The sequence below is a fragment of the Esox lucius genome, chromosome 11 (genome assembly GCF_011004845.1).
Source record: "Esox lucius isolate fEsoLuc1 chromosome 11, fEsoLuc1.pri, whole genome shotgun sequence".
Classification (NCBI taxonomy): domain Eukaryota; kingdom Metazoa; phylum Chordata; class Actinopteri; order Esociformes; family Esocidae; genus Esox; species Esox lucius.
Genome location: NC_047579.1, coordinates 6,857,368 through 6,880,687, shown reverse-complemented (window position 1 = coordinate 6,880,687; position 23,320 = coordinate 6,857,368). Strand labels below are relative to the sequence as shown.

The following is a 23,320-nucleotide window of genomic DNA, read 5'->3' as shown; positions in this document are numbered from 1 at the left end:
AGAGGATTGGGAGAATGTCATATAGTCAGATTAAACCAAAATAGAACTTTTTGGTAAAAACTCAACTTGTCGTGTTTGGAGGAGAAAGAATGCTGAGTTGCATCCAAAGAACACCATACCAACTGTGAAGCATGGGGGTGAAAACATCATGCTTTGGGGCTGTTTTTCTGCAAAGGGACCAGGATGACTGATCCGTGTAAAGGAAAGAATGAATGGGGCCATGTATCGTGAGATTTTGAGTGAAAACCTTCCATCAGCAAGGGCATTAAAGATAAAACGTGGCTGGGTCTTTCAGCATGACAATGATCCGCAACAAAGGAGTGGCTTCATAAGAAGCATTTCAAGGTTCTGGAGTGGCCTTGCCAGTCACCAGATCTCAACCCCATAGAAAATCTTTGGAGGGAGTTGAAAGTCTGTGTTGCCCAGCGACAGCCCCTAAACATCACTGCTCTAGAGGAGATCTGAATGGAGGAATGGGCCAAAAGACCAGCAACAGTGTGTGAAAACTTTGTGAAGAATTGCAGAAAACGTTTGACCTCTGTCATTGCCAACAAAGGGTATATAACAAAGTATTGAGATGAACTTTTGGTATTGACCAAATACTTATTTTCCATGATAATTTACCAATAAATTCATAAAAAATCATACAATGTGATTTTCTGGATTTCTTTTCTAATTTTGTCTCTCATAGTTGAAGTGTAACTATGATGAAAATTACAGGCCTCTCTCATCTTTTTAAGTGGGAGAACTTGCCCAATTGGTGGCTAACTAAATACTTTTTTGCCCCACTGAACCTCAATTACGATTCATGAACGATTTTGATTTTGTATTACTTTTTTGCTTTGTTTTGTAATGTGAAGTTTACATTGTAACATTTTAATATCAAGCACATTGTAACATCAAGAAAGGTGCTATATGATATATAGTTTTTATTGTTGTCACAGCATTTAAAAATGTGTTTGTGATGGCACAATGTATCTTCTGTTGAGAGTTTTAACAAGATGCTTAAACCCCCTGCGCTTCAGTGTATAAAGCGTTTTTCTGTGGTTACATGTGACTTCATTTTGTTAGTCATCTTTACGGAAGCCAAAATGTGTCCTAACAACGGACACTGCGTTATTCATTGGGACAAGTTGCTCAGTTGCATTTTAATTCTCCTCCATGTTGCATGGTTTATGTTCTGCTTGTTCAGCAGTTGTTTGATAAATTGCTATTAAACACATTCGGAACTGGTTCTCATAGAACCCTCACCTTGACAATGCTCCCACACCTACAGAACAGGTAGGTAATAGGTCTACAAAGTTGAAGTTTTTTACCAGGCACACTCCGCCTAAACTAAAACATGTAGGTGCATGCAAAGCAATGTTGGTGTATCTGGATTTTTTGTTTATTAAAACTACAGGCAGTTTTGTCTAGGTATCACCTCATTCATTCGGAGCAGGCAGACGTTCATTGCTGCAGCTGCAGGGTTGTCAACAGTGTCCAAATCTTTTTGGCTGACCTGCCAAGGGGACTAGTAGATGAAAAAAATCAAGCATATTTTTTACCGGCCAAAATAATAAATTGTCTTTGTGTCACATACATATTAATTTCAGTACATTTCATTGAGATTATAAGGAGTTATGTTGAATACAAACTTTGATTTCTGATGACAAGTTAGTTGTATTTGCTTTTATCTTTAGCATACTGGCCACACACAGAACAACTCATCAGCAAAACATCAGCATCATACTGTAGCCAGCCTCTTGAAATTCTTACAAAGCGTTCTTTATCTGATGCTACAAACATGTTATGCATGTACTGCCAGTATCTTTACACCAGTATCTCTTCCTTGTCATTTTTCTTAACATTATTTGACAATAGATGACAATAAATTTGTCAATGTTTTAAGGCTCTAATGCAGAAGACTCTTTGGCCTTGATTATTGCTGGCCTCATGGCCTCACCTTTATTGAAAATGGGCATGAAGATTGCGCATAGGGAATGTCAAGTATTGATATTGTTGCATACAGAATACGTGATATGCATGCCACCATACAACACTGGCATAGGTCTCACGTAATCCATGTGTGAATCAATTTTCCTAACAGCCCTTGTCTCTGACTACCACAGGACTAAGAAATATTTTGAAGATTTACACATTGTATATGAAATGTGTCATTTGAAAGACATCAGAGGTAGACCTTTGTCTTGTCTCCTGCCTCAATTACTGCCAGCCTCTGCCTCGCCTTTATTGAAAGTGGGCATACAGAATGTCTGTATGTCAGATATATGTCATATTTATATCAACCTAAAACCACAAGAAAATTATACTTATAACATGTTCTTGCCTCTCTGGTAGAACCACAGAAGAGTCCAAAGTTAATTACATATTAAGTATGTCGCAATTGTAACCCTAACCCTATATTGACAACTCTAATACGTAATAAGTATGTTCTAAGAATAGATACCTTATATGTTACCCATATTACTTACATCCAAATCCTGCAAAGGATGAGGACTTAAGAGTATTTTTGAACATTTTAGTAGTTGCTTGAATGCGTAATCCGTAAGGGAAAACACCAACGTTCACATTTCTATTCTAAAACTATGTAATGCATATACATTTTCTGCAAAACAGAGTTGGAATTCCACTACTGTATGTCACTTGAGCCCAAATCATGTAATCAATCCAATAAAGACAACTTAGAAAGATACATTTTATTTTGCTAAAATGAATGAAATCAAGATTATTTGCAAAACAATCTACTAACTAAAGAATTCAAGAAATTGAATTTGCAGTGTTTTGCAAAAGAATATAAATATATATAAAAATAAATATATAATATCCCATTAGAGTCTATCTATTGTTTGTCCAGATGATGTAAGACCTCTTATGGGGGTGAAGAGGTTACCCTTGTGGGGGAGGATAGCAAGAAAAAAGGGAATGTATTTTATTGACATAGGACAACTGGGCAGCAACTTACCAAACCCCTTTTAACTGTAACAAATACGGACTGTTCATGTATCTACTTCAGAGACTCAGAGATGATTATCCTGTATGCTTTTAATGTGTCTCTATTTGCAAATAAACTATTAATTGTGCCAAGAGAATTTTGTCTCAGTACTTACTCCTTTAAGAGTGTCTATCGATGGAATTACCTTCACAACACACATCCCCACACCAGGTTACTGAAGAAGGAGACAGGCCGAAATCAATGGTATAGAATGTCAAGAGATCCAAGTAGACCACAAGTGGAAATATCCTTGTTTTGTAGCAATATTCAAAGCTTGGCTACAGAGTACATGCTTCTGGCCATTCGAGAATATGCAACAGGATCATATTGTACGGTGGGAGGGCTAAATCTAACCAGTAACGAGGGATGGAACCCAACTGTATTCACCTCTGCGATAGGATATTGTCAGCACATCTTACACGCATATGAATTCTCTACACCCACAATTAGAGAAGGATCTCTCTCTTACACATTACACATAGACAGGAACTAGACTTCCCTCACCAGTTCTACTCTGTATGTATGTACATTGCCCTTACTGCCACAGGAAGGGATAGCGTCCGTAGCAAAGTTCTGCCCCCAATCAAGGTGTCCAAATGCAGGAGTCCAGCCATGGAAAGCAGGCAGCCAAATGAGGATAAAGTAGAGAACTTGCATCCATCTTCTCCTCAGTACAAAATGTGTTGTCAACTCCCATAGCTCAGTAATGTCACCCCTGAAGAAAGGTTTAGATGAACAGCCATCTCAAATTAATTTGTAAAACACATTAAATGTAAAACAGAGTAGACATAACAGTGTCAGCTTACACCAGGGTCACCCATGACCATTGTGAGCCTAGTCTCTGCCCCACCAACATCTGTTTTCTTCACATGTACTGTGGCTTCATGGGACCAGGAGAATATAATGGCCATAGTAGGAGAAAGGTGCCCAGAGGAGGTAATGAAAAAATATTTACCTATATGATTTGAAGTTGGTGTAATATTTACTGTGGTCAATCTGTTTAAGAAGATGAGAGGAACTATATTCTACTGTGCTTTCTCTACTCCGGAAGGGCGCTGCAAAGGCTGAGCGACAGGTAATGCACCCGGGTCATCAGGTGGTAATACAGAACTGTGAAATACCAAAGGTAAATAAAGCGCCACATGACGGCACTATGATTGCCCATCACCCATTGCTTCCAGTTAGCCCTAGCACACGCCAAGGCTATTGGGATGGGGAAATGTGTTGTATGTACCACAAAGTTCCAGAATGGGGGTACATCTGATGTCCATCCCAATATCTGAATGTGATACATGTGCCTTATTGTTCCCTGATAAAACCCACAAAGGCAACAACTGCAGGGTGACCCCCATGATAAAACACAACATGGGTGTGGGGAGACATCAACCCTATGCTACTCTTGCAACAGAAAGGCCATCCCAGTAACTATAGCCATCCCAAAACCACTCAAGAGGTGTATCAACCGAGAGGGGCCAGGGTCACAATTCTTGGGACACTCCCACTGTAATAAAATTGTAAGATACATCCAGTTTCCAACCCCCAATCATTATCCATGTTGAATTCTTCTTCAGACTGTATAAGTAAAAGCGTAGCCACTCTCCTTGGTCTTCTATCTGTAGCAGACACCTGTCATAGCCTTTTTGGATGGAATTTAGTGGGCATGTGGTACCCAGGTGTATTAATTCCTTCCTAGAAACTGGACTGGTACTTGTGGACTAGCCCATGTAATTCCAGCCATGCGAATCTCAAATTAATTTCCAGCAGTGATAAACCAAGGGAGACAACGAAAACGTGACGTTTCTTGGTTGACCCATAAACAGACCTGGGGAACCAGAACTATGGGTGTTATTGTCAATGTATGGGGTGATGCAATCTTTAGATCAGGTGCGAGACCTAGCTATGGAAATAGAAGACCTAGACAATGTCACTGCCATGTCTAGCAATCTGATGTCTAGAGAGATAGGAGCTGTACATTTGCTTGCACTACAGAATAGGGCTGCTTTAGACTATTGGCATCACAAGGAGGTACTTGAGCACTGATAGGTCAAGAGTGCTGTACCTTTATACCAAACTATAACTTCACTGTTATTGAATTAGTTAATGAAATGAACATCTCTCATCAGGCTCACCTTGAAGAAGTTTTAGGTCTATTCACATGGCTAACCAAACTATGGGGACAGTATGAGTGGTTAGTGTTTTAATGGGTGGGCTCAGTCATACTATGGGGACAGTATGAATAGTTAGTGTTTGAATGGGTGGGCTCAGTCATACTATGGGGACAGTATGAATGGTTAGTGTTTGAATGGGTGGGCTCAGTCATACTATGGGGACAGTATGAGTGGTTAATGTTTTAATGGGTGGGCTCAGTCATACTGATTGACAAACTATTGCGTTGTTGTTGCCGAATTGCCATAAGCAAATGTGCAGGTACCCTTGATCAGTTTAGTATTGTAATGTGAGAACAATCTAACATCTGTAGCCTTCAATATTTTTTCCCTGGTTCACAAAGATTCCCACTGATTTTCACTTACACTGATATGCGTCACAAGTCCCCACCTAGTTTAAAAGCCTGGAGTTGTCACAATGGTATACAGCAAACCCAGAAGGGGCCCTGGCCCAGTGTGGTGAATCATCCACCAACACACACATGGATGCAATGCGGATATCCAGAAAAAAGAAGACTAGCATCTTGATGTATGATAAACCCCCCCTGGACCGCCCCAATACAGTAAATCTGCAAATTTTAGAGTGGCCTTTTATTGTGGCCAGCCTAAGGCACACCTGTTCAATAATCATGCTGTCTTATCAGCATCTTGGTATGCCACACCTGTGAGGTGGATGGATTATCTTGGCAAAGGAGAAGTGCTCACTAACACAGATTTAGACAGATTTGTGAACAATATTTGAGAGAAATAGGGCTTTTGTGTACATAAAGTCTTAGATCTTTGAGTTCAACTCATGATAAATGGGGGCAAAAACAAAAGTGTTGCGTTTATAATTTTGTTCAGTGTATATAATATTTGCAAATAGAAACTGAAAGATACTAACACAAGATCAGTCTGTCTGAAGAGCAGTTCAGAAAATCTGAAGTGTAACAACATCTCTCAAAATAACTGACATTTTATCAATACATGTTAATCTGGTCTAAACCAGTTTGGTTTATTAGTCTTATCATTTTCGCTCTTCACCCAAGGTTTTACCAAAATGCAGCTTGCCCACCTGCATTTTACAAAGACCTCTTGATTTAAATTGTCCATGCATGTCTTGTTCCCCTCTTACTTACGACACTATTAACATATCTTGTTAATGGTATCTAGCATTTCCTTCAGAGAGTGGATCAGAGGCATTTTATGTTAATTGTATTATGTGACCTTTTAATATTTTTATTGTTTTCTAAAGAAACAAACCAGCCATGGATTGACTGAAGTCAATGTTTTCATAGTAGGTACTGTATAGCTATTAGCTAGCCATCTACAGTAATCTTTGTACAAAAGTACACTTTAGGTCTGTTAATAAACGTTTTATTGTCCACGTTATAACAGCAAAAATGTAATAGCTGAGGTAAAAGTTGCATTCCCACTGTTTAAATAGCGTAATGGTTAAAGACACAGTCACATAGAAAACAGTTTGTCGAAATCAGCCCAGGACAACAACATTCACCCCTTCTAATTGCGGGCCAGCTGAACTAGGCTTGCCTGGTTCCTTTTCAGGTTATTTGTTAAGTATTGGTGGCCACTTGTCAACCTTTCATCACATATCAATCAGAGATTAAATTATATCTACTACTGTCTCTCACACGTACATTGAGAATGGTCCTCACGATGCTGTAAATAGAGTAATCCTTAATATGTGTTTGTATTTCTATTTGTTTCTCTCCTACTGTAGCTTCTGTCAACCAAGAAACTCTACCAGACATTCCTCAATGTCCCAAAAACCTAATCTCAAGGAAATATGTGAACACTTCAGTTCCTGTGTGTTATTTTTAGAATGACATTCCTTTAAATTCAGTGTTAAATTTACCAAATGAACTACAACCTTGTTGCAAATAAATGCAAATATAAACAGAATGCTATGATGTGCAAACTATTTCTCTATATTTCATTGAAAATAGTACAAAGACAACATATCAAAATATATATAAACATATCAGATGTTGAAATAGGGGTGGGTATTGGCAAGTACCTTGTGTTACGATATATCACGATACAGGTTGCGATTCAATACATCACGATTCATCAAAATATCACAACTGAATCACGATAAATACTGAAGTGCTAAAGAAAATCTCAAATAATATTAGCTTATATATTTGAAAGGAAAATCTTTAGCCAATCCCCATGAGCAACCCCTAATAAAAAAGGTTCAATAAGCATGTAATAAACAGATCATAGGGGTCTGTTAATTTTTTGAATAGATCATGGTTTGACCTGAGTATATCCTTGTATCCATCTTATAAGGATCATTTACAATGGACATTTAGTGAGCTGGGGATGGGAGGGGCAGTTCCCTGGGCATTCAGACTTCTTACTTTGGGCATTGAGACAACTTCAATTGTGGTAATTTCCACAAAAGACAGTTAAACTACTTGATGTTGCAAAACATTAGCTTTTCTACTCTGACAAGCTTGTCCAATGTTCACTATTAATCTCCAGTGTGAAATGTTCAATGCTATTGTACAGTGTGTATGTGCTGGTGAACATTAAGGTTACCTAATACAGAGAAACTCTTCCCACAGTCAGAACAGGAATAAAGCTTCTCTCCTGTGTGTGTGCGCTGGTGAGCTTTAAGGCTACCCATTTGAAACACTTCCCACAGTCAGAACAGGAGAATGGCTTCTCACCTGTGTGCATTCTTAGATGTTTAGTATGTCCAGATGAAGAAGAAAAACACTTCCCGCAGCTAGAACAGGAGTAAGGCTTCTCACCTGTGTGTAGTCTTTTATGACTAGTAAGATCAGATGATCTAATGAAACATTTCCCACAGTCTGAACATGAGTAAGGCTTCTCTCCAGTATGTAAACGCTGGTGAATTTTAAGGCTATTTAAATGAGAGAAACTCTTTCCACACTCAGAACAAAAGTAAGGCTTCTCACCTGTGTGCAGTCTTTAATGACTAGTAAGATCAGATGATCTAATGAAACACTTCCCACAGTCAGAACAGGAGTAAGGCTTCCCACCTGTGTGCAGTCTTTTTTGACTAGTAAGTGCAGATGAAGAAATAAAATACTTTCTACAGTTAGAACAGGAGTAAGGCATCTCCCCTGTGTGCACTCTCTGATGAATAACAAGTTTATATGACCTATTGAAACACTTCCCACATTCAAAACACGAGTAAGGTTTCTCTCCAGTATGTATACGCTGATGAGCTTTAAGGCTGCCTAAGCGAGTGAAACTATTTCCATACTCAGAACAGACGTAAGGCTTCTCACCTGTGTGCACACTCTGATGTTTGGTAAGATCAGATGATATAATGAAACACTTCCCACATTCAGAACAAGAATAAGGCTTCTCACTTATGTGCACTCTTTGATGTCTAGTAAGTGCAGATGATCTAATGAAACACTTCCCACAGTCAAAACAGGAGTAAGGCTTCTCTCCAGTATGTATGCGCTGGTGAGACTTAAGGCTACCTAATTGAGAAAAACTCTTCCCACAGTCAGAACACGGGTAAGGTTTCTCACCTGTGTGCACTCTCTGGTGTGAAGTAAGTTCAGATGATCTAATGAAACACCTCCCACAGTCTGAACAGGAGTAAGGCTTCTCTCCAGTATGTTTATGCTGGTGAGCTTTAAAGTTACCCAAGTGAGAGAAACTCTTCCCACAATCAGAACAGGAGTAAGGCTTCTCACCTGTGTGCACTCTCTTATGACTAGTAAGTTTAGATGATGTAATGAAACACTTCCCACAGTCTGAACAGGAGTAAGGCTTCTCTCCAGTATGTATGCGCTGGTGAGCTTTAAAGTTACCTAAGTGAAAGAAACTCTTACCACAGTCAGAACAGGAGTAGGGTTTCTCACCTGTGTGCACTCTCTGGTGTGTACTAAGTTCAGATGATGTAATACAACACTTCCCACAGTCAGAACAGGTGGAAGGCTTTTCACCTGTGTGCACCCTCTGATGTTTAGTAAGAGCAGATGATGTAACAAAACACTTCCCACAGTCAGAACAGGAGTAAGGCTTCTCTCCAGTATGTATGTTAACGTGTCTTTTTAACAGTGACAGAGATGAGAAATGCTTTTCACAGTGGGGACAGTGGTATCCCCACTTTTCATTGTAGTCTTCCTGTTGTTTCCCTCCATGTGTCTCCACTTCAGGAATCCCATCTGTGTGACAGACATCAGAAAGGATTTATGGCCACATCTTGACACACAGTTTTATCAAGGATTCAAGCAACTAGCACTATTCCACAGCGAAGTGATATAGACCTTAATACTGCAATTAGGGTACTTGAATAATTAAATGATTTTGTGGCAAAGAGACCCTTTGGACAGCTGTGAGACAAAGCATAGCATGCATGCAGACATACAACCATCAGAGAAAGTGGAGAGTGGAGAGTAAGATGTGATGTTGGATGGTAGGGATGCACAGATTCCAGTATCAGGCAAATACTGGGCTCATAGAAATGCTTAAGTATAGAATATAGAACTCAGATTGGTAGAGCGGGAAAACAGCGATGTCAGCAATGACAAGTAGAGTGCAAGCTGAAAAAGAAAAACTCTAATTTAACACAAGCAATTTGATCAAACATCGTTAGACACAGCACAGTTCAAATAGTATGATACTGATAGCAGCGCAGAACCCACGGTATTCGTATTTTGCCTTCAAAATGTCTGCGGTGGCAAAAACTAATATATTAATGAAACAAATTACTATTTAAATAATACATGATATAAGGCAAAGAATATTATAAGGTGGAGGAAGCCAAGAAATGGTTAGAGCTTAAGTAAGTTACTGTAGAGAACCTTTCTAATATAAACAATAAGATTTTTGATGTTAATTTACTTTTGCTCATTAGCTTTGGAGAGGGATTGTGTTATAAATCTGGGAGGTGATTCATGAACAGTAAAAATATTAGTGGTTTGCAGATAAAGGAGTTTCAAGAGGCTGGCTACAGTATGATGATGAGACTGTGGTGTTGAGTGTGTGGCCAGTATGCTAAAGATAAAAGCAGAAACAACTAATTAGTCATTGGAAATATGAAGTTTGTATTCAACAAAATATCTTATTATCTCAATGAAATGTACTGAAATTAATGTAAGGAAATTATTATTTTGGCCATTAGAAAATATGCTTGGATGGTATTTTTTTTTCTCCATCCACCAGTACCCATGGCATGTTAGCCAAAACGTTTATTTCGGACATTGTATGCCAGTATTGGGACCGATTGGGACACATTAACTTGTCTTAATATTGCATCTCAACATTAGATCATTTTTATCACACCAAGTTAAAATATGTAGCTACACACCACTAAGAATTGTATTAAACATTTATGAAACATTTCTTATGACGTTTACATCCACAAAGAGCATCAATGCTATGGCTTTTGCCACTGGCCATTTTAATAGCTTATTGACCTGATATAGGCCTAATATCTCACGACTTGGAAAATTGAGAAATTGCAAGTGAGCCTGAAGACGAACTTTACACTGACAAAGCTATTTCATTTCATGGCACAACAACGTATGTTTTTCTTTCATTCAGGAATGACATTGGTACAATAACTATCAATATAGGTGGCGATAACTTCTTTATAGAACAAATCCACCTAGTGCACCTTTGAGCACTTGGTATCTGTACTCGGTATCAGCAAGTATCCAAATACAAGTACTCGTACTGAAAATAAGTGGTATCGGTGCATCCCTATTTGACGGAAGACAAACGTTTCAAATAGATACGTTTAACGTTGCCACTGACACACTTTCTCAGTCTCAGACACCGCCTAGCGGACAAAGGTTACCGGGACATTTTGTTTAATGTTATTATCTACCGGCCTGCGGTAGGTAATGAAATAGTTTTGAGGAGAAGTAAAACAGAACTCACCAGCCCATTCCTACAAATCTGAATATTAATTTAAATTATATTCACATTAAAATGCACCTACAAATTACAAAACATATGTGGCCCTTTATTTAATTTCCAAATCCTGATGTGGCTCATGAGCCAAAAGTTTTGCCCTCCCCCGGTTAAGGAGATCAACTAATTCAAAAAAGGTCTCATTGGACTTTCTCTTATGGCCACTGAAAGTGACATTATTAAAACATTGGACTTGATGACATCATGGAGGATTCTGCAAGTAGCAAAGCCAGGAACAAATGCATCATATGAGTAATGTAATGTAAGACATTGTAATGATTGATTTAGGCTGTAACAGTAACTGTGATTTAACTCTATTTTAAAATAATGCTTCAGATAGGTATTTTGATAAAGAGCTGTTTGCTTTGATTCTACATTGTAAATCCTGTTTCTGAGAAGCAGAGAAATCATGATGTCTTCAATTGAGTGCATGCAATGTAAATCCTGTTGAGATTGAGGTGAAGTTGATAATTAAGCTCTTGGGGGTTCAGGCTTTGAAAGCACTCTGCCCAGGGACCTGTTGTTTCATAAACTGGCAATTACTATATAAGATGTTCATACACCACTTCAACATACCATTAACTTTCAGTTCCAAGCAATAATCTATTTTTCTATCTTAAAAAATATACTATTTCTATTATTTCTAAGTGTCTCCACTTACTACTTTAATACCATTGCTTCTACCAGAACTCTAACCCTTTATTAATAGCTTAAAAATCACCTCTTCCTAGTTGTATATGTCTACACTATATTCTTTCCCCGAACTTTCTCCGCTAACACTCAATATTAGAAAAATCGAAACTTAAAATATTAAATAACTTAATTATTCTCAAAAACATGAAACAAATAAAAAATAATTGGTGTTTTTAGAAAATAATAGATGTTTAAGATTACTGATTTTTTTCTCAAGATTATTGTTATGTGATCTTTCCTGCCCAGCCAGAGTGTAAGGAAAAAACATTCTCTTAGTCTTCCACGGTAGATCCACTTCCATTTTGGGATCCACTTTCTGATACCGAACAGTGCCAACTACTTATGTAGTAGCCAAGCATGAAAAACTAAGTCAGATTAGTTTAGTTCCACTAGAGAGTAATGTTATTGGTAGGAATTTTAGGCAAGGGCTGATGGGATTGCCCCTGCACAATGGTTGCTAAATTCTGTCATTGTCCATTGTGCGTACAACACAGTTTTGTTTGGTAAACATTATTATTTATTATTATTCCCAGGTTAGCGCTCAGGTACAACAGTTGATGATTCAAATGAGATATTAGCTCATTTCAAATTAAGGTACAACAGTACCAAACTGTAACATGTTCTAAAGCAAGATAAATTATTTGCGTTGTATTCATTTTGTATAAAGCTTCAGTAATTTTTTTTGTTTTGTACTGTACCTTAAAACGTGTAATTTATTTTAGTGCTGTTTGTTGATGAAACATGTGAGAGGCCACATTTAGTTATCTGACTACTTCAGTCAGCTTTTGAGATGGCAGAGCTGCCAGAGGGAATAACTAGAGTGCAATGAGACCTAGGAATCCCTACTGACCATACCGCCCCTCTCTCTGTAACTTGACCAATTTACTATTGCCATGGGTCTTCCCAGCCACTTGTCATCTACGGGCATAGATAAGGCTCAAATCTTGACTGTAGACTGAAGAACAATAAAATATTCTGTATTTCTTTGTTTATGAAACAAAAATAAATATGTATAACAACATAGAGAATACCTACAGTTAGCATGAAAATCATCTACCCTTTCATTGGTAAGAACAACAAATTACCACATTGACAATTACAACATTAAACCAGTTCATACCTTGATTAAGTAAATCCACATCTCCATTTTTAATGATAACCACATTCTTCTCCTCCTCTTCATCTTTAATGGTAACATTCATTCTGAGCGTTTGACTTTCGTCTTCCAGCTTCACTGATGTCATCTCTGAATCCACCAATGCCCCCTGAGATCCACTTTCATAATCAGAATCCAGTCTCTCTTGTTTGAGCTCAGTGTGGAAGGGGAGCAGCAGGCTGGGTTTCTCCTCCCTCTGCTGTAAATAAAGACCAAATCAGAGCCATCCATGACTGACATTTGATGGGAATAAAATACTATCACAATGGAGGAAAATGACAAAATCACAGTCATAACAGACCTGTATCCTACCTGCACACTCTTCTTAACCTGACCCCAGAATAGAGGGAAAATACATTTCACTTATATCACGATTCATCATTTCTTTGGCAAGTGACAACCAAAATACATTACTGAATAGTACATTTGTGAGACAATTTTACAATTTTACAAGCCATTTTGTTTCTACAAACCCAATTCCCAAAAAGTTGGGACATTGTACAAATTGAGTAAAAAAGGAATGGAATAATTTACAAATCTCAAACTTATATTTAATTCACAATAGAATATAGAAAACATATCGAATGTTGAAAGTGAGACATTTTGTAATGTCATGCCAAATATTGGCTCATTTTGGATTTCATGAGAGCTACACATTCCAAAAAAGTTGGGACAGGTGGCAATAAGAGGCAGGAAAAGTTAAATGTATAGATAAGGAACAGCTGGAGGACCAATTTGCAACTTATGTCAATTGGCAACATGATTGGGTATAAAAAAGAGCCTCTCAGAGTGGCAGTGTCTCTCAGAAATCAAGATGGGCACCAATTCCCCCAATGCTGCGGCGAAAAATAGTGGAGTATTATCAGAAAGGCGTTTCTCAGAGAAAAATTGCAATGAGTTTGAAGTTATCATCATCAGTGCATAATATCATCCAAAGATTCAGAGAAGGGTCAAGGCCGGAAAACCATACTGGATGCCCGTGATCTTTGGGCCCTCAGACGGCACTGCATCACATACAGGAATGATACTGTAATGGAAATCACAACATGGGCTCAGGAATACTTCCAGAAAACATTGTCGGTAAACACAATCCACCGTGCCATTCGCTGTTGCCGGCTAAAACTCTATAGGTCAAAAAAGAAGCCGTATCTAAACAGGATGCAGAAGCGCAGGCGTTTTTTTGGGACGCCATTGTCATCCGGACTAAAGAGGACAAGGACAACCCAAGTTGTTATCAGCGCTCAGTTCAGAAGCCTGCATCTCTGATGGTATGGGGTTGAATGAGTGCGTGTGGCATGGGCAGCCTACACATCTGGAAAGGCACCATCAATGCTGACAGTTATATCCAAGTTCTAGAACAACATATGCTCCCATCCAGACGTCATCTCTTTCAGGGAAGACCTTGCATTTTCCAACATGACAATGCCAGTCCACATACTGCATCAATTACAATGTCATGGCTGCATAGAAGAAGGATCCGGGTACTGAAATGGCCAGCCTGCAGTCCAGAGCTTTCACCCATAGAAAACATTTGGCGCATCATAAAGAGGAAGGTGTGACAAAGAAGACCTAAGACATTTGAGCAACTAGAAGCCTGTATTAGACAAGATTGGGACAACATTCCTATTCATAAACTTGAGCAACTTGTCTCCTCAGTCCCCAGACGTTTGCAGTCTGTTATAAAAAGAAGAGGGGATGCCACACAGTAGTAAATATGGCCTTGTCCCAACTTTTTTGAGATGTGTTGATGCCATGAAATTTAAAATCAACTTATTTTTCCCTTAAAGTGATACATTTTCTCAGTTTAAACATTTCATGTCATCTATGTTGTATTCTGAATAAAATTTTGAAATTTGAAACTTCCACATCATTGCATTCTGTTTTTATTCACAATTGTACAGTGTCCCAACTTTTTTGGAATCGGGTTTGTACATTAGCATTCATTTTTATTACATTTTCTAGAACATCCCGGTTGCAAGGTATTAGGAGAAATCTGACAATAGTTAAAGTCTTCCATTAAAAAAACGTATTGTTTTAATGCAGTGAAGTTACTATACAGTTAGAAAATATTATAAATGCCAAGCAAAACGTTTGTTTACAGATGTGAGTCAACTACATTGCGATGTTTCTCCCATTCCTTGCTAGGCTCAACACGAACAAGCACGTTCATAGGCTGGACAGATGAAACATTTTACAATGCTTTTTCCAGAAGAAACTTATATTTTTGTGTTGGTCATGGAGGCGAGTAACAATTGTCATTAAAGGTGTGTTGTCTAGAAGGAGGCATGTGTGATCTTGCAGAGGACGCTCAAAGTCTTCTGATATCTGGTAAGACCATGTGGCAAAAAATATGTATTTACTGTGCATATGCTTTTGACATCTAACTTTAGTTGTGCATTATAGAAATTGACATCCCAATGGTCCGATTCAATATTTCTTTGATCAAAGTAATGTGACAAGTGGCTTGGGCTGGTGTAGTGGTAAAGGACGGCTGCTCTCTAGTGTCCTGTTGAATCTTAGGAGGACCGGAGTCCTTGGACCATGACTATCAGGCCTGACAACACCTAGCTGATCTTTTCCAAAATCACTGTCCACAGCCCACATTGTCCACATGGTTGGGCAGATTGTCTGGATTCTGCCTAAAGATAGGACACTGCCCACTAAAATGTATTGACCCACTGGTTTTCTGAACATGCAAAAACATTGATGTGACTCTTATCTCCCCCAGCACAACCAGAAGATGACCCCCTCATAGTCCCACTACCCCCCCCAGCTAATTATAATTCTGTCATAATTAGCTAAAGTTGATAGTATTTCTATGTTACTAAAAGAAAGTCTAATATATAGCTTGATTAATTGATTCAACTCTGCCATGTCTTCTATCAGTAGGCTATGCAATGCACACTGATCGAATGCGTTATTCTCTACATTTAATTTCGACTTTTATTCTCGATATTTAATGAGTTTATTCTCAAGATTGTATTTCGACTTTCTCTAAACACAACGACTTTATTCTCGATATTTAATGAGTTTATTCTCAAGATTGTATTTCGACTTTCTCTAAACACAACGACTTTATTCTCGATATTTAATGAGATTATTCTCAAGATTGTATTTCCACTTTTCTTTTCGAAATTTAACGAGTTTAATCTCGCATTATAATGACTTTAATGTCGAGATGGTTTTATTTTTTTATTATTGCTTGGCACTAATCCACTTCCGTACTTTAAATTATACTCTTGGACTACCTAAAAATGCATTTGTCCTGAAAGTATGGCTGGACGATTAAACAAGTTACAATCACAATTGTGATACTGACGTGCAATTTCCAAATCGCCAATTTACACATTTCAGCTCCAAAAAAACTGAATGAGATGAGGTAACAGACACTCATTGCACATCCGTAGTAGTTTTTCTTGCAGTTGCTGTAGTTTTTTTTGTAGATTACTAAAATACCTGGACTAATTTTGTTCAAATGCTTGATGGATTTCCAATGTTAGAGTTAACAATGCAACTGCTAGCAAAGACATCTGCTTCAAGCTGGCGAGTGGCACAAAGATATTGTCCCATACACAATAGCGTGGTTATAAAAGTTTCGGCCTCAATGTCAGTGCCTCCAAATATACTTAATTTGGGAGAAAATAAACCTCAAGTGTAGAGAAACGTTGCCTAACTAGCTACATCAACGACATATACAGTGGATATAAAATGTCAAGACATCTGTGAAAATGGCAGGTTTTTGGGATGTTAAAGAATGAGACAAAGATAAATCATGTCAGCACTTTTTCCACTTTTAATGTGATCTATAATGTGAACAATTCAATTCAAAAACAAACTGAAATCTTCGAGGGGGAAAAATGAAAAAATAACCTTACAATAACCTGCTTCCATAATTGTGCACACCCTCGGATGTAGCTGTGTTCAGAATAAACCAATCACATTCAAACTCATGTTAAATAGAAGTCATTACACACCTGCCATCATTTAAAGTGACCCTGATTAATCACAAATAAAGTTCAGCTGTTCTAGTAGGATTTTACTGACATTTTCTAGTTGCATCTTGGAGCAAACCCATTGTTGAAAGATACCAATCAATCAATCAATCAACATTTATTTATAAAGCGCTTTTTACAACAGCAGTTGTCACAAAGTGCTTTACAGAGACAACCGGCCTTAAACCCCAAGGAGCAAACAACAGCAGTGTTGAATTTCAGTGGCTAGGAAAAACTCCCTAAGAAGGTCGAATTTTAGGAAGAAACCTAGAGAGGACCCAGGCTCAGAGGGGTGACCAGTCCTCTTCTGGCTGTGCCGGGTGAGATATTAAGAGTCCAATTGGAATAATAAATAAATTTCTCTTGGCTAAATCCAGAGTATATTCGATTTTAGACTAGGTCAGAAGTATGACCAGGTGGACAAGGACAGGAACAGCAACGGTCCCCCCAAACCAGGTAATCCGCAGGTGTGGACCAGGACCTCATCTCCTTCTAAAATTTAAAATTGGAGGAAACTGAGAAAAGTTAGTAGTACATCCCTCATGTCCCCCAGCACAATAATATAGCAGCGTAACACCTTGGAAACTGAGACGGGGGGGGGGTCCGGTGACACTGTGGCCCTACCCGGGGGAGGTCACGAGAAGGGTACAAAATAATTTCCAAAGCAGTAGATATACCATGGAACACAGTGAAGACAGTCATCATCAAGTGGAGAAAATATGGCACAACAGAGACAATACCAAGAACTGGAGGTCCCTCCAAAATGTATGAAAAGACAAAAAACTGGTCAGGGAGGCTTCCAAGAGACCTACAGTAACATTAAAGGAACGGCAGGAATTTCTGGCAAGTACTGGCTGTGTGCTACCTGTGACAACAATCTCCGGTATTCTTCATATGAATGGGCTATAGGGTAGGGTGGCAAGACAGAAGACTTTTCTTACAAAGAAGAACATCCAAGCCTGGCTGAAGTTTGCAAAAACAAACATCAAGTCCCCCAAAAGCACATGGGAGAATGTGTTATGATCTGATGAAACCAAGGTTGAACTTTTTGACCATAATTCCAAAAGGTATGTTTTGCGCGAAAACAACACTGCACATCACCCAAAGAACACCATACCCACAGTGAAGCATGGTGGTGGCAGCATCATGCTTTGGGGCTGGTTTTTTTCAGCTGCAACAGGGGCCTTAGTCAGGGGGGAGGGAATTATGAACCGTTCCAAATAACAGCCAATTCTGGCACCAAACCTTCAGGCGTCCGTTAGAAAGATGAAGAGGAAGTTCATCTCTCAGCACGACAACGACCCAAAGCACACATCCAAATCCACAAAAGCAAGGCTTCACCAGAAGAAAATTAATGTTTTCAAACGGCCCAGCCAGAGCCCAGACCTGAATCCAATTATATATCTATGGGGTGATCTGAAGAGGGCTGTGCACAGATGATGTCCTCGCAATCTGACAGATTTGGAGCACTTTTGCAAAGAAGAGTGGGCAAATATTGCCACATCAAGATGTGCCATGCTAATAGACTCCTACCCCAAAAGACTGAGTGCTGTAATAATATCAAAAGGTGCTTCAACAAAGTATTAGTTTAAGGGTGTGCACACTTTTACAACCAGGTTATTGTGATTTGTTTGTTTTTTCCTCAAAGATTTCAGTTTGTTTTTCAATTGAATTGTTCACATTATAGGTCACATTAAAGGTGGAAAAGGATCTCTAATTTTAAGTGACATTATCTACGCTGTTCACACTCAGGTCTGATAATCTCAAACCAACCGTAACTGCAATATTTGTCGCAATTCAATATTTCATAATCATGCAGCCTTACCAAAGTACCTCTAACTGCAATGTGTAATTTGGAGCTAGGTTCAATGTGGGCAGAGTCAAACGCATTTAACCCAACCCATTCCCATCTCCTTTGAAAATGTCGCTGTGCACTTCACCCCAGCTGCTGTTTGGCATTCTTTTTGTATGTCACTTAATGTCATCCTACTGTTGTTGAGTGACATTCAAATGAGTTGACTTCATCTCGGTCAGTGGACAGTCGTTTTCACCCTCTGCCAGTCTGTAGCTTTGTTGCCCCCAATGTCTGTTGACCTTGTTCTTATGAACCGCCATCTTTGAAATTTTCAGGATGGAAGCAACCTGACTATATCCCTCTGCCAATAAAGCCAGAATTGAACCCTTTTCCTCATTCAAAGCTTTTCTTTTCAACTTTTTTGTCATGCTGAATAGTTTTTTTTAAAATTCTAATTACCTTTTGGTACTACTTGCAGTTTTTGCCATCCAGCTGGTCGTATTGCAAGAGGATAGTGATGAACACAGCAGTGGTTTGTAAACTTTTCCTTGTTAAATTAGATTTGGTTCAGGTAATCACCTAATCAGTACCTCATTAAGTAAAAAGTTACTAGGGCTGCACAATATGGACAAAAAAATCAAATTGAGATTCACACTGATCAGCCATAACATTATGACCACCTGCCTTTTCCCCCTTTTGCCGTCAAAACAGCCCTGACCCGTCGAGGCATGGACTCCACTAGACCTCTGAAACTGTGCTGTGCTATCTGGCACCAAAACGTTAGCAGCAGATCGTTTAAGTCTTGTAAGTTGCAAGGTGGGGCCTCCATGGATCAGACTTGTTGGTCCAGCACATCCCACAGATGCTCGATTGGATTGAGGTCTGGGGAATTTGGAGGCCAAGTCAACACCTCAAACTTGTTGTCTTCCTCAAAACATTCCTGAACCATTTTTGCTTTGTGGCAGGGTGCATTATCCTGCTGAAAAAGGCCAATGCCATCAGGCAATACCATCGCATGAAAGGGTGCACATGGTCTGCTACAATGCTCAGGTAGGTGGTACATGTCAAAGTAACATCCACATGAATGGCAGGACCCAAGGCTTCCCAGCAGAACATTGCCCAAAGCATCACACTGCCTCCGCCAGCTTCCCTTCCCATAGTGCATCCTGGTGCCGTGTGTTCTCCAGGTAAGCGACGCACACGCACCTGGCCATCAACGTGATGTAAAAGAAAACATGATTCATCCGACCAGACCACCTTCTTCCATTGCTCTGTGGTCCAGTTCTGATGCTCACATGCCCATTGTAGGGCATTTCGGCATGGGCACCTTGACTGGTCTGTGGCTACTCAGACCCATACGCAACAAACTGTGATGCACTGTGTGTTCTGACACCTTTCTATCAGTACCAGCATTTGCTTCTTCAGCAATTTAAGCTACAGTAGCTCATCTGTTGGATCGAAGTACACGGGCCAGCCTTCTCTCCCCACGTGCATCAATAAACCTTGGCCTCCCATGACCCTGTCACCGGTTCACCGCTTTTCCTTCCTTGGAACACTTCTGACAGGTACTGACCACTGCAGACTGGTAACACCCCACAAGGGCTGCAGTTTTGGAGATGCTCTGACCCAGTCGTCTAGTCATCACAATCTGGCCCTAGTCAAATTCGCTCAGATCCTTACAAACATGTCTTTTTGATATAGTTTAGAGCAGCAGTACATGCCCTTATGTTGGATATTAGTCACGAAGAGGATGTCAAGTCTTTGGCTAAATAATATGTGATTGGCTCTGTTATTTCTTTAAGTTTCGATGAATGCACTTTTCACGTAATTTATGAATGTCTTCAAACTGCTTTTTCAAGAGGAATGATCCGCTTTTGTGAATGTTTATAGCCTGTAGGCAAACATTTTCAAAAGTATAAATGATTTTGTTATGCCATTTTATTCTGTGTTCTATTGGTTATTTTTCCACTTTTGCTATAGACTAATAAATAAAAAATTATCAATTCATCATGTATTGGTATGACAGCATATTTAGAGTTAAATTACATCTTTACTCATAATCAAATTCAAATTGGAAACCCTGCACCCCCATCAAAAACTTGATTATTGATAAGTGTTTGGCTGCTCTGGGCTGGGTTTGCCCCTATGGCACTGTCTCGTGTTGCTGGTCGGAGTGCCTGTAGCTAATATCTCCCCAACCTGCGTGTGTTGTTACTTTATTGGGTTGTGGCTATTATTACATTTGTTCGATATAGAACCCGCAAAGAATTGGGATATTTTAAGAATACTCACTTTAACTAATTTTAATAATTTGGATGATTGAGAGGTGTGATCAGAACAATGTATTGTATAGTTCGATTCGAGGTATCTGCAGGTTTCAGCAAGTTACATTTAAGACTTTTTTAATCTCATTTCGAATTCTATTTAAGACCAATTTCTCAACAACACCCCACGCAAAAATACATAAAGACACTAATTCGACTGAAGTAAGACACCTACAGACTTTAGTTGATGAGCACCAAACAAGCAGCTGTTTAAGGTGCTTCTGTATCTGCATGCAAGGACAGGGGAACATGAGTGAGCTACTGTATCTTCAATTCTCAGCTCGTTACCTGTATAAAAGACATCTGGGAGCCAGAAATCTCTCTGATTGAGAGGGGATCAAATACTTATTTTACTCATTAAAAAGCAAAGCAATGTATAACATTTTTGACATGTGTTTTTATGGATTTATTTGACAATATTCTGTCTCTCAATGTTCAAATAAACCTACCATTAAAATTATAGACTGGCCATTTCTCTGTCAGTGGGCAAATGTACAAAATCAGCAGGGGATCAAATAACTTTTTCCCTCACTGTATGAGAGGGGAAAAAAAAGGATAAATATGATTGTCGGATTTCCCGTAATTATAAAATTTACCTTTGCACTCGGCATACCTACAGGGCCATAAACCAAATAAATGCAGCGTGAAGGAACATTGGTCCAGTTGTGTGCTTATCAGATGGGTGTTAGCCTATATATTATAGACGCAAAAGGGAGAGAGTGGGTTTATAATACCGTAGTTTATACTTTTTAGTATAATATACGTAGTTTGACTGGCTAGCTTGGCACGTGCACAACTAGTGAAGTTGTTAATTGAATGTCATGTCAATGTAATTTTGTTTTTATATTATAACAATATAGCCTAATAATTAGAACAAGAATATGCCTAATACTGCACACCATCTTCATCCGCTTATCCAGAATCGGGTCGCGGGGGCAGCAGCTCCAGCAGGGGACCCCAAAACAGTCCTTTCCCGAGCCACATTAGCCAGCTGACTGGGGGATCCCGAAGCGTTCCCAGGCCAGTGTTGAGATATAATCTCCCCACCTAGTCCACCCCTAGGTCTCCCCCCAGCTGGATGTGCACACGGTAGGCAGATATTTCTCGCGGTTCAGTTGTCGCTAACCGCGACCCGTGTGCAGGCACCGTAAGGCAATATAGTTAGTCTAGTCTACACATTTAATGTTAAATGTCCGTTCCAATGTTATTCTAATGAAGCCGTGTTTGGCCATCACTAGGTGCATGTACAGTGAGAAAGATACAGGGATGCAATGTGTATCCAAATCAGGATTGGTCCTCAACAATTGAATCCTCAACAACAACCATTGGAAATGCTCATATCTTAGGAATTCATGTTTGCATTTTTTGTGGTTGTAATAAATAGCATAATTCAAACATTACTGTAGTACAGTACAACATAATACAATACAGAAAAACATATGTATGTAGTATGAGTTGGTTTTGGATTGTTTTGGACTGTTTAGAATCTATATTTATCTAGAAAAATGAAAGTTAGTAATTAGTAGGTTCATTACAAATAATCTAAGCTAAAGCTTGTAGTGCTTCCAAGTAGTGGGTGTAAAGTCAAACAATACATTTTCGTGCGTACGGCGTACATCGAATTATTGATATAAAAAAAAGAAATTGAATATGATAAAACCGCTTGCCATAAAAAAAACATGTTTTAATTACTTCAAGTGGGGCATCATTTTAATAAGGATAATATCTTAGTAATGACCTATGGTTTGGCAGCGCCATATACTGTCATCAAACGCTAGAATACAAAATGTGTTTGAATACTTCCATGTAACGCAGGTTTAAGCGCAATTGATACCGTAAAGCACCAGATGTTCACTTCCTACACCAGTTGTTATTTTTTAGTTTTGTCATGAAATGAGGTTAAATCTGTAAAATAAGTCACTTTCTGGTGCCATTTTGAGTTGGAGATGCAATGTAGGGAAATGTTACAACGCAGATTTTTTTTTTTTATCGAACTGAACAAAAACACAAAGAAAAATATTGTTCATTAACCACTTACCATTTTAGCTAAATGGTTTTCTGTACGTATTTCACGAAAAGTTCCTGATGTCTTGGAAACCAAACCAAATTTTCCAAGATTTAGCCTACTCGTGCTAATTGAACAACGTCTTGATCTGCGTCTTGTATATCTGCGTCTTGTGAGCAACATTAAAAAACACTTCCGGGTCATGAAAATTAGGAACATTTCAAAATAAAGGAGGCCAACGAATTACTTCAAAACTAATATACATTTTATGTATTCATTGCTTAA

At 38.8% G+C, this 23,320-nt stretch overlaps 1 protein-coding gene across 1 annotated transcript; it reads right to left on the bottom strand.

Annotated features, from left to right (window-relative positions):
• Positions 1 to 5,976: 5,976 nt before the first annotated feature.
• On the bottom strand, positions 5,977 to 23,197 carry LOC105009607 (zinc finger protein 501-like). Its single transcript, XM_034295510.1, has 3 exons — positions 23,069 to 23,197; positions 12,884 to 13,118; positions 5,977 to 9,317 (listed from the first exon to the last, which is right to left on the bottom strand). Exons 1-3 carry the CDS (start codon positions 23,069 to 23,071, stop codon positions 8,101 to 8,103), a joined length of 1,455 nt encoding a protein of 484 aa, XP_034151401.1. The 5' UTR covers positions 23,072 to 23,197; the 3' UTR covers positions 5,977 to 8,100.
• Positions 23,198 to 23,320: the final 123 nt, after the last annotated feature.

What these genes read in the sequence shown, in the direction of transcription:
- LOC105009607 (XM_034295510.1), bottom strand. An exon ending in TGTGGATTTACTTAATCAAG is followed by an intron (nt 9,318 to 12,883) that starts GTATGAACTGGT and finishes TCTGTCACACAG; the next exon opens with ATGGGATTCCTGAAGTGGAG.